Below are 12,510 nucleotides of genomic sequence, written 5' to 3' on the forward strand. Positions count from 1 at the left end.
ATCCCTGAGCTTAGATCCTAGGTCAACGATATACGAAGCACATGGTGTCATAATAATGAAGAAAAGAGACCCCCGCGCACCAAAAGGAACTCACGTGTGAAGGTAGTAGGAAGCAGTACGTGTCTGATTCCGTCTTTGTCTGTAGCCCAACACCAACCCAACCACATTTATATTTCTCCTATATAAAGTATATATCCTACAAAAAATCCCAACCATATTTACACAACCCCGACCGACCGAGACCCACACCTGCACGAGCACGACGCGACCGCCATGCCGAGGCGCCCAACTTGCCTTCCGCACGTGCGTCTCACATTAATAACTCGAAACCGATCCTCGCCCGCGCTTCCTTCCCTTCTGCCTCCCCTGCTGGCTGCGCTGTGCTCCCTCCACCTCCGTCTTAATGGTAGCTCCGGTGGTTGCACCCACCTCCCACTTACCGCAACCCCTGTTATTGCTTCTGATTCCACCTCCCATCCATCACGGACAAACACTTCCCAACCCCGACCAACCGCGGCAGCCACCACGCACACACGCAAACTAGCCGGCCCGGCCGTGTCCCACAGTGCTACGTGTACGCCACCATGAGCGCCGCCGCCCAAGAGGCGCGGCAGGAGGCGGAGGCTGTTATGTTTGGCGCCATCGACAACCTGCTCGCCAAGACAGGGGTGAGGGCCAGGGACATCGGCGTCGTGGTCGTCAACTGCAGCCTCTTCAACCCGACGCTGTCACTCTCCACCATGGTCATCAACCACTATAAGCTCCGCGGTAACGTCGCTAGCTACAACCTCGGCAGCATGGGATGCAGCGCCGGGCTCATCTCCATCAACCTGGCCAAGCAGCTACTCCAGGTAAATTTTTTATACCACTCCTTGAGTACGCAGCGTCGTGTTAGTTTCGTGGTGGGTTCGACTGGATTCAGTGACCACCTGCGGGTGCGTGCTCACACGTCAGCCGATGGTTGGGTAGATGGACGGTGTTGATCGAAACCAGTGAGCGGTTGAGAAGGGAGAGTAAACTTTGACTTGGTTTGACTTTTCATGTACGTAGTTTTCTAGTAGAACTTTTTCTGACCTATATACCGATGCTGTCATTGTGAACATTCGCTACTGCTATACGTGCTGGATTACAACATCTACGGAGGAGTTCGATATTATCCTGGAACATTAATACTTCTAGTTGGTTGTTAGGTAGTATTATTTGTTTCTTTTGAAAAAAGACTTATTACTTATTCACAAAGACCATACAAAGTAATACATCTGTGAGTCTCAAGCCACCATCTAGGCAACACCTGTTGCTCATATAGATGCTATAAGCTCCGCGATAACGTCGCTAGCTACAACCTCGGCGACATGGGATGCAGCGCCGGGCTCATCTCCATCGACCTGGCCAAGCAGCTGCTCCAGGTAATTTTTTTTATACCACTCCTCGAGTACGTAGCGTAGTGTTAATTTTGCGGTGGGTTCGAGTGGGTTCAGCGACCACCTGCGGGTGCGTGCTCGCACGTCAGCCGATGGTTGGGTGGATGGACGGCGTTGATCGAAACTAGTGAGCGGTTGGGAAGGGAGAGTAGAGTTTGAGTTGGTTTGACTTTTCATGTACGTAGTTTTTTAGTAGAACTTTTTCTGACCTATATACCGATGCTGTCATTGTCAACATTCGCTGCTGCTATACGTGTTGGATTACAACATCTATGGAGGAGTTCGATATTATCCTGGAACATTAATAATTCTAGTTGGTTGTTAGGTAGTATTATTTGTTTTTTTAAAAAGACTTATTAAGTGTTCACAGAAACCATACAAAGTACTCCTCCCATTAAATGCGTTTCGCCGGAAGTTCTAAAATAAATTCAGGAATAAATGTGAGCACCAAAATTTGAACCCTGGTGGGCTGGGGATACTACAGTCCCTCTAACCATCCAGCCACAGGTTAGTTCGCGGCATACTAGTTGTTAAGACGATAACATCCCATTAATTAACACTCGACCACTGCTCCAATAGCACTCGTACGTGACGTATGCAGGTGTACTGATTGAAAACCTGTTGGTATACCAGCTCGAGAGGGAGTGTTTCTATTTCATTTGCTTGTACTTACTCTGAAATGGTCCAGGTAGCGAGTGTTTCCCATCTTTGAGTGGTTCAAGCACCTAGTAAAGTCTATAGGTAGACCGTTGACGTGTGCAGGGATCTATCGATCCATCGACGAGCTAGCTGATCACCACTTGTCATAATATTGATGAGGGCAGCTAGGCAGTAGGTTCGTCGAGAATACGGATGCACAGGCAGACGTCTACTAGTGAGGGCAGCTAGCCAGTAGGAGTCATGTGTTTATTTGGTTGACAGATTAATTTGCTTCTCATTGGAGTTGCCATGTTGTAATGGATGCATGCAGGTCCACCGGAACTCGTACGCGCTGGTGGTGAGCATGGAGAGCATCATGATCAACTGGTACTGGGGCAACGACTGCTCCATGCTCATGTCCAACTGCCTCTTCCGCATAGGCGATGCGGCAATCCTCCTCAGCAACCGCGCCGCCGACAAGCGCTGCTCGAAATACCAGCTCGTGCACACCGTGCGCACGCACCACGGCGCCGACGACCACGCCTACCGCTGCATGTTCCAGGAGGAGGATAAGGCTAGCCTGGTCGGTGTCGCGCTCTCCAATGACCTCATGGCCATCGCCGGCTCGGCCCTCAAGACCAACATCACCACGCTCGGCCCCCTCGTTCTCCCCATGTCCGAGCAGATCCTTTTCCTCATATCTCTCATCGGCAAGAAGATCTTTAGTCTCAAGATGAAGCTCTACATTCCGGACTTCAAGATGGACTTCGAGCACTTCTGCATCCATGCTGGCGGCAGGGCGGTGCTGGACACCATCGAGAAGAACCTGGAGCTCAGTGACTGGCACATGGACCCTACGAAGATGACATTAAACCGGTGGGGGAACACGTCGAGCAGCCTGCTCAGGTACGAGCTTGCATACACGGAGGCCAAGGGACGCGTCCGATGCGGGCACCGTGCATGGCAGATCGCCTTCGGGTCAGGGTTCAAGTGTAACAACGCGGTGTGGCGCGCGCTCAAGGACATTCACCCGTCAAAGGAAGCCCGTAACAACCCATGGATTGAGGAGATCCACCGGTTCCCAGTTGAGGTGCCCAAGGTGGAGAGCGTCGTTTCATCGCCATGATAGGCTCATCAAGGTCGAGTACGCAGGGTTTTCTAGAAAACAAATCTTCTTTCCAACTTCAAAGTTATCTATTGAATTATTTGTATCATTATGATTTAACATCACGTTAATCGATGGTTTGAGCTAGCTGAATTGATATGATACTTTAGTTGGTGTATTTTTGCTACTTTAGCTGGGTGCCTCAGTTTGTTAGAATATAATTGTGCTTAAATTAAATATAAATGAGAAAAAAAATGTATTGAAGATAAGTCAAATTACATACGATATCTATATTCAGTGAACCCCACCGAGGCCTCTGTGTCGCACGCCTGGGACGACATGGGAGGTGCCTCCGCCTCCATCCCAAGGACCCCCCACTCCGTCCTTCCTGGCCGCCGCCGGCCGGAGTCGCCGGGCAAAGGCCATGGGCTACTGGCGGCGGCGGGGTCATCTTCTTCAGTCACCCTGGTTCCCCTCGGGCTTCTACAACCCTTGTTGGATGTGCCGCTATCGAGGGTGCTGGTCCGCTGGTGCCGCTAGTCTTCTTGTTGGCCTTGGGTGGGGTGGATGAGTCCAGGTGGTCCGGGGCTATCTCGTCCTGCCATGGACGAGGAGTGCATTCTGGTGCCGCCCCTGCCAAGGTCTAGGTTTGGGCCAGAGTCACCATCCCGGTGCCATGGCTAGGCTTGTCAAGCGGTAACCGTGGATTTTTTGTCTGGCTCAGCAGTTTCTCGTGGTGAGACATCGGTGGCCACTATCCCATCGGCAAGTGTGGGATCAAAAGGATAGCTCTAGAGGGGGGGGGTAGGCACTTACAAGGAAAAATGTGCAATTCTTAGTTCTCTTGAAACTTAGGCAGATATTAGTACAAGTTAGATAGCGAGCAATAAATCCTACACATGGATATCTAGAGTATGGGCAGCGGTAAGTAGATGCCATGCAAGTGCAAGAATGTAAGGAGTAGAGAGGAGATTTTGCAAACAAAGGGTGACACAATTTTTTTCCCGTGGTTCTGATAGGTGTTTCTATCATACATCCACGTTGATGGAGACTTCAATCCCTAGAGGGATAACGGCTGCACGAGTCCATGAAGGGCTACACCCATGAAGGGTGCACAAAGAAGCAACCTTGTCTATGTCATCATGACATGCCCACAAAGGACTAGCCTCACTCGGGGTATCTTCATGAAGTAGGCAATCTCTTTGCCCTTACAAACTCCTTGGTTCACTCTACAAGCATTGGAGGCTCCCAAGTGACATCTAACTAATCAAGGTGACACTACTCTCCAAAAGGCAATAGATGTTGTTGATGATGAACTCCTTACTCTTGTGCTTCAAAAGATAGTCTCCTCAACACTCAAAAGCGATTTGAGTGGAAAGCAAATTGGGGAGGCTAGAGATCAAAGTTCTATGGTTGGGGTGGACTTCCACCTTTGATCTCAACACAAGAATATGTGGTTCTCTCTCAGAAAATAGATATGAGAAGTGTAAGCTCTGAACGGGTGGCTCTCTGAGAGTTAGTGGATGAGTGCGGGGTATATATAGCCATCACAAAAAGTCCAACCGTTACACACCCTTATGCACACTTCAGTGGGACCGTGTGAAAACACTCATTGAGACTGATAAGCCACAAGTATAGGGGATCAATTGTTGCTTTTTCAATAAATAAGAGTGCCAAACCCAATGAGGAGCTAAACGTAGAATTTATATTCCATTCAAATTCTATCGACCACCGATACAACTCTATGCACACTTAATGTTTGCTTTAACTAGAACAAGTATGAAACTATTTTGTAGGTGTGATGCTAGAAATACTTTGCAAGAATAAAACTAGGAGTACTTTGCGAGATAATAAAAGTTAATTGTTTAGTAGATAGCTTTTCTAACACAAGAAAGTTATTTGTCCCTAGACAATCGATAACTAGACCGGTAATCATTATTGCAATTTTATATGAGGGAGAGGCATGAGCTAACATACTTTCTCTACTTGGATCGTATGTACTTATGATTGGAACTCTAGCAAGAATCCGCAACTACCAAAGATCATTAAGGTAAAAACCAACCATAGCATTAAGTATCAAGTTCTCTTTACTCTCATACACAACAACCCCCTTACGCAGGAATAAGCTTCTGTCAGTCTAACCACCCACCATCAAAGAATCATGAATGTATTGCAACACCCTATAGCGGTAATCCCACACGCTTGCGCGACACTGAGGGAACCACAGGACAACACCAAAATAAAATATACAACTCAAACCAATCATGATCATCAATCAACCCATAGGACAAAACGAATCTACTCAAATATCATAGGATGGCCATACACCATTGGATAATATTATATAGCATTAAGCACCATGTTTAGGTAGAGATTACAGAGGGGAGAAGAGGCTTACACCGCTACATAGAGGGGGAGAGTGTGACAACCCGAGAGCGATGCTCCATACGCCTTCCATGTTTTCTTTGTTGCCGTGAGTTTTATTTTGTTTGTTGCATTTCATCATGTCATCATGTGCATTGCATATGCATATTTTCATAAAACTCATAGTCGTTCGTAGTTGCCACTTCTCTCTCTATCTCTGTTGACCTTTTGTCAGGCCCCTTTGTCTTTGCCGACTTCTCTAAGACCCCCTTGCGTGTGCGTCTGAAACTTACCCGAACCCGAACCGGGTTGTCGTTACCGATGGGTCCGGCTCCAAACATCCCCAAAATATCTTCGGTTTCTTACTCGGACTTCCCTAGCCTATTTGTCTCAACGGTCTGAATTTGATCGGATGATCCAAACTCCCCCTTTCCATATATATAGTCCACCCCTGTACCAAAACCTAGCCTAAACCTATTCCCCCTCCTCGCGCCTCCGCCCGGTCTCCACCTTCCTCGGGATCCTTCCCCGACCAACCGAGACAGTCGACAGCCTCCCTCTATCCTCGAGATCCTCCCATCCAAATCCGCCGCCACCTTGTTCACTGAACCAGCCCCGCTCCGCCTCATGCCCGTGTCACGACACCAACCCCACCTCCGGCTGATCTCCAGCATGTTCGAGCTCCATCGCGTGTGCCCGCCTCCTCGTCCCTATGCCCGCAGGCGCCGAGGCCACCTCCTCTGCTCGATCCCGAGGGGATCACGAGCAGCTCATCCCCGTTGCTTCAATCTCCAGCGAGCACTAGGCAAGCCCCTGCCTCTCCATCTCTATTTCGTGTCCCCTCTGCTCTTGTCTCAGGTTCTTCCCTCACCCCTCTCTCTCTTTTCTCTGTACCAGGAGACCACCATGGCTGCCCCGAAGCTCCACAGCCCCTCACCAGGAGCCCAAGACACCGCCGCCTCGCGCCCAGATCCGCTCGGCGTCGCCTTGTTCCGCCGTTCCCCGTCGTCCCCTCGCCAGATCTCGTCCTGGTCGGACTCCCCACCCCCTCCTGCGCGGTGCCATGCCCATGGTTCGCCTTGGTCCGCCGCCGCTGCCTATGGCACCACCCTTCGCCAAGTCCTAGCAGCCGCCGATGACCTCTACTCGCTCTGATTGAGCAGAGGAGCTCGATTGACTCCCTCAAGCTCGCCGCTCGTTGACTTGATCCGGCGCCCGCATGGACAAGTGCCAAGGCCCAATACTCGCCCGCCCCGCCTCCTCGCTCAGCCACCGCACGTGGGCCGCGCCGTGCCAAGGCCCAGTGGTTAGCAGCCGCTCAAACCCCTGCTGTGCACTATTGGGCTAACCAGATTTGGCCCGCATCTTTTTTTTCCATTCTGGACGTTTTAGCTAATTATCCAGAGTTGGCAGAATTGCAGAAAAACCCTCCATGTTCATGCATATCATGTCTCACAAACCGTGCATCGGAATTAAAAAAACTATATATGTAAAATGTTTAGAATTTCATTAGTTTCAAATATGCAACTTTCACCCCTGTTAAAAATGTTTAAATGTCTATTTGCATTTAATTTGCATAAATGACATGTTAAAATGATTTATTTCTTAACTAAATAACCATAGCTCCAAATTAAATAAACTTTATATGTAAATGTGTAGAAAAATGCATATATTAACATGGTGGCATTACCTTGCATGTTTAACAACTCTAAAGTTGTGTATAGGGCAGAACAATAGCAAATTGGGGATATGCACATGGGGATTTTCTGGAATTGTTGTTTGTTGTTTTTGGCCTCATTTAAACTTGCCTAGCTAGGTAGATTAATTATGCTTCACCTCTTGTCATGTTAAACTAACATTTAATCTTGTCTTGTTCATAAACGAGAGCAAACTAAATAATTCGAATGTGGTGTTTCATCAATATGCAACTCATTGCATATTGAGCTCCACTTAATTTGTAGTATTGTTTCTTGCACTTTGCCATGCCATGACTCATTAAAACGGACATGCATCATACTTGATTGTGCATCATGCCATGACTATGCTTGTTGGTTTACCATGTTGTTTGCTTCTTTCCGGTGTTACTTCTTCTTGATATTTTCGGTAACGTTGCAATTTTGAGGATTCGTTCGTCTACGTTGGTTTGTCTACTTCATGGATTCGGTCTTCTTCCTAGCGGGATTTCAGGCAAGATGAACATTACCTTGGATATCACTACTATCTTTGCTTTGCTAGTTGTCTCGATACTATTGCTATGTCACGCTACCTACCACTTGTTTGTCAAGCCTCCCAAATTGCCATGGAACAACCTCTAACCTTTTAACCTTTGCACCCTCATAGCAATCCATTGTTTGTCTATGTTACCACTTGCTCAGCCCTTCTTATAGCGTTGCTAGTTGAAGGTGCAGTTGCCGGTTGTTCCATGTTGGGACATGGATATATGGGATATCACAATATCTCTTATTGAATTAATGCATCTATATACTTGGTAAAGGGTGGAAGGCTTAGCCTTTTGCTTCATTTTTTGTTCCACTCTTGCCGCCCTAGTTTCCGTCATACCAGTATTATGTCCCTTGACGAGCGCTCCTAACACATGTGGGTATATGGGGACCCCCTGACCATTCGCTTAGGCTAAAACTCCTCCAGCAAGGGCCAACTTTGGTTTTACCATTTGCCTAATAACAACTAAAATTTGCATAGGGACTTTTCGGACCCCGAGGATAATTAATCAACAACCCCGGGCTAGTGCTGCTCATGATTGTTGGTCCAAACTAGAGCCACTTGCGGTGCCACCTAGGGAAACTCGGGTTTTTGGCTATCGTACATAGTGTCCATGCGGTGTGTCCTGAGAATGAGATAGGCGGCTCCTATCAGGATCGTAGACATGTCGGGAGGTCTTGCTGGATTAGTTTTTACCTTTGTCAAGAGGTAGGTCCACCAGAATTCCTTATTGTAAGCATCGTGTTCTTCATGGTGTGAGGATGTTCCATCAGATGTGAGTGGAATTTATAATGGACCACTTGGAGCACCCCTGCATGGTTTAATCTTTTTGAGAGCTGTGCCCGCAGTTATGTGGAAGATTGGAAATTTATAATATCCGGTTGTAGAGAACTTGACACTAAACCCGAATTAAAATACACTAACCGCGTGCGTAACCGTGACCGTCTCTTTTCGAATGGGTCCGGGAAGAGAACACGATGAGGTTAAGTTTGCCTCATAAGTAGTTCAGAATCACTTCTTGATCATTACTAGATTGCGACCGTTATGCATTCTTATTCTTGCACTTGTAAGTTATCCACCATACAAATGCTTAGTGCTTGCTGCAACCTCACCACCTAACCATTCCATACCCATTAAGCTTTGTTAGTCTTGATACCCATGGTAGTGGGATTACTGAGTCCTCGTGGCTCGTAGATTACTAAAACAACAGGTGCAGGTAAGGTAATGCGATGATCTGACATGAGAGTGATGCTTGCTTGTTGTGGAGTTCTTCTGCTTCTCCTTCTTTGATCTAGGGATAGGTTCCGGTTCGGGATCCTGGGATTAGCAGGGTGGATGTCGTTCTTCTTTTTTGTTTGATGTCATCCGTAGTCGGATCCTGCTCTTCTATGATGATTGCTATGTATTGATGAACTGTTGTATTCATGTTGTAGCTTGTGGCGAGTGTAAGCCTCTTTCTTGTATTCTCATCTATTTAGTACATGGTAAGTTGTAATGATATGCACCTTTGCTATACTCTCGAAATGCGGTTGTGCCCCAATTATGAATTTATCACGTGATTGGGATAGACTCACTTCTTGGGCGCTATAGAGAGTTGGTGATGACGGCTGCGAAGTTTTTGGTGTAGATTACCGTCATGATGATTGCTCCAACGGCATTCCGGCGCCACCAGGAGAGAGGGGGAGAGAGAGCCCCCTCCTTCTTCTTCCTTTGTCTCCCCCTAGATGGGAGGAGAGTTCCCCCTCTTGTCCATGGCCGCCATGGTAGCGGAGGGGCTGGAGCCCCTCCAAGATTGGATCTCTCTCTTTGTTCTCTTCTGTTTCGCCTTCCTGTTTTCTGGCCGAAAACCGTTTCTTAAATTCTCGAAGATCCATAACCCTGATTGGTCTAAAATTTTAACATGATTTTTTCCGGATGTTATCTTTCTTGCGTCAAAAGAAGGGGGCAACTGACTTAGGAGGTGCTCACAAGCCACCAGGGAGCGACCACCGCCTTGGGCGCGCCCTGGTGGCTTGTGGCCACCTCAAACACCGCCTTGCGTTGATTCTTCTTCCAAAAAATCACATATATTCCAAAATAAATCTTCGTAAATTTTTATCGCGTTTGGACTTCGTTTGATATGGATATTCTGCGAAACAAAAAACATGCAACAAACAGTAACTGGCACTTGGCACTGGATCAATATGTTAGTGCCAAAAATAATATAAAATATTGCCAAAAATATATAAAAGTTGTCGAATATTGGCATGAAACAATAAAAAATTGTAGATACGATGGAGACGTAACAGCAACCCCAAGCTTAATCCCCGCTCGTCCTGGAGTAGGTAAATGATAAAAAAGATAATTTTTGATGTGGAATGCTGAAAGTGCAATCATGCCCTTAAGCATGTTTTGATATTCTTGACAACATACATATATAACTAATCATCTCTGTCAAGTGCATCTCAGGTTTAGTTCCCAAAAAATTATTGGGCGGATAATGACTGACATATTCCAGATGCTCAAAGTACGGAGAAACAAGTCAAAAAGCTCTAGCTCTTTTCGGTTTACTCTTGAGTATGGGGATCTCGCACTATTAAGAGGGGATCACAGGTTCTCGCAAAAGAATTGCTCAAAATCTAGGAAAACCTTTTGGCGGAGTTTTCACCTTGGCTGTGATGTTGGCCTCTGCCTTGTCCGGACGTCCAGAGGTTTCCGAACGACCGGCGCGTCACTGTCCTCTGGCTGACAGATGCTCTTCGAAAATCCGGTGCCACAATACCAGTAAGAAATCCACAGATTTCTGGTCTTTCCAGACGACCGGCTTCCGGGCGTCCTTGGGTGACCGGAAATCCGACGCCTCGCCTCCAGAGCCAAAATGACGGATGTCCAGTCCTCTCCGGACAACCATGCATCGGACGACCAACATTCTCCGCTCGTCCACACGCTGTGTTCCCAGCTCTCTCTGCTTCTGCTCTGACCCACTCCACTCTCCAGTGGCCAGACGACTGACTCTAGTCGGACGTCTGGTCCTTCTTTTTTGTCCGGATGTCCGGTGTCCTTCGGACGTTTGGCAACTGAGCAGCTTAAGTGACCTCCAACAACCATTTTTACACTACTACTATATATATATTTCTCCCACCTCGAGTGAGGGTTGACCAACATAGTGAGAAGATTTCAAGAACACCTTTCTCTCTCAATCTCTCTTGCTCTCACCAAATCCTAGATGTCGAGTGCATTTGTGAGGATTCTTGAGTGTTGATCAAAAGATAGATCATCCATCTCCCCTCCTCTCAACCAAAGGAATTCATGTTTTGAGCGGTTCCCTTGATCTTGTTACTCTTAGAGGTTGGAGACTCCTAGGTGGTAGGACTTCTTCGCTGAGGAATCAAACCATTGTGATTTTCCCCAGAAAGTTTGTAAAGGTTGTAGACCACCTCAAGGTCTACCACTAGTGGTTGAGAATCGCCTTCGTGGTGATATCTCAAAGATAGAATAGGGTGAGCCTTCGTGGTAACATCCACCTCTCTAAACGGTGACGTAGCTTCCCTCCAAGAACATGAACATCGACATACATCCTCGTCTGTCAGAGTTGTGGTTATTCCTAACCCTAGCTCTCTGCTTTTGGTTACTTGTCTCTTAGTCTTTACTTGTCTTATTTTGTGGTTGCTTATTCATATACTTGTAGAACTTGGTCACCTTTCTTAGCATTGTTTCATGTTTGCAATTGTTAGGCTCACCTTCATATTCCGCATTATAGCCTAAAATTGCTAAGTAAGAATTAAAATTTGTAATTATACCTATTCATCCCCTCTGGGTCCATCTCGATCCTTTTCATTTGGTATGAGAGCCTCATGCTCTATCCTTGTGGCTTAACCGCCCTAGAGTGAGATGAACCCAGATGCGACTCCCCTTGTTGCAAATCCGAAGGAGACAGATTTGGGTTCTTCGAAAGTCAAGTCCTTCACCTCTGAGGATTTGGAATGGGCCCTTGCTAAGCAAAAGGAGGAGCATGATGCTTCTCTTGAGGCCTTGGTCTAAATGAGGTTAGCCGCACTATCCACAATTCTCACACCACTTACCAATTTGGGTGGTGTGGCTTCGAGGCCAGCTGCGCCTACTCCTCCTTTGGGCCAACAACCTCCTAGTAGTAATCACTCTGGTGTTCCATGGCTTTATGCAAGACCACAAGTAGAGAAACCAAAGTATAATCCTGGGGGCAAACCTCCTTTGCTTGATGACAGTGCCAATTTTGCTTTGTGGAGAGTTGGCATGCAGGATCATCTTAGGTTCGCTAATGATGAGATGTTGGACATCTTGGAGTATGGCTACAACCGCGTTGACCCGAAGAATCTCACACCAAGAGAAGCATATGACAAGCATCTCAACGACACCACAATCTTGTGCATAAGGAAAGGAATGAATGATAAGCAAAGGAGACCTTACATACACATCACAAGTGCCAAGGAATTACGGGAGAGCATTGTGAGGACTAAGACCTATACCTCCACTCTCCGGCTTGCTCAATATGAAATTGTCAAAGGTAAATTGCAAAACTTTTGTATGGAGAAAGGTGAATCCCCAAGCAGCTCCTTGAGCGTCTCATGACTCTCTCCGCCGACATCGAGTCCTGTGATTGTGACAAGATACAAGATGGATTTAACTTGACCAAGCAATTTCTTGTGGACAAATTTCTCCATGCTCTTGCTCTGTATCATCAATTAATGGTGTGGACATAAGGCAACACCACATATTCAAGGATATGACTCCCGATCATATCAT

General features: G+C 47.0%; 1 protein-coding gene across 1 annotated transcript; it reads left to right on the forward strand.

Moving 5' to 3' along the window:
• Nucleotides 1–388: 388 nt before the first annotated feature.
• LOC119295877 (3-ketoacyl-CoA synthase 2-like) lies at nucleotides 389–3,352 on the forward strand. The gene is made up of 2 exons (XM_037574315.1): nucleotides 389–851; nucleotides 2,392–3,352. Exons 1-2 carry the CDS (start codon nucleotides 585–587, stop codon nucleotides 3,184–3,186), a joined length of 1,062 nt encoding a protein of 353 aa, XP_037430212.1. The 5' UTR covers nucleotides 389–584; the 3' UTR covers nucleotides 3,187–3,352.
• Nucleotides 3,353–12,510: the final 9,158 nt, after the last annotated feature.

Source organism: Triticum dicoccoides, chromosome 4B (genome assembly GCF_002162155.2).
Source record: "Triticum dicoccoides isolate Atlit2015 ecotype Zavitan chromosome 4B, WEW_v2.0, whole genome shotgun sequence".
NCBI lineage: Eukaryota > Viridiplantae > Streptophyta > Magnoliopsida > Poales > Poaceae > Triticum > Triticum dicoccoides.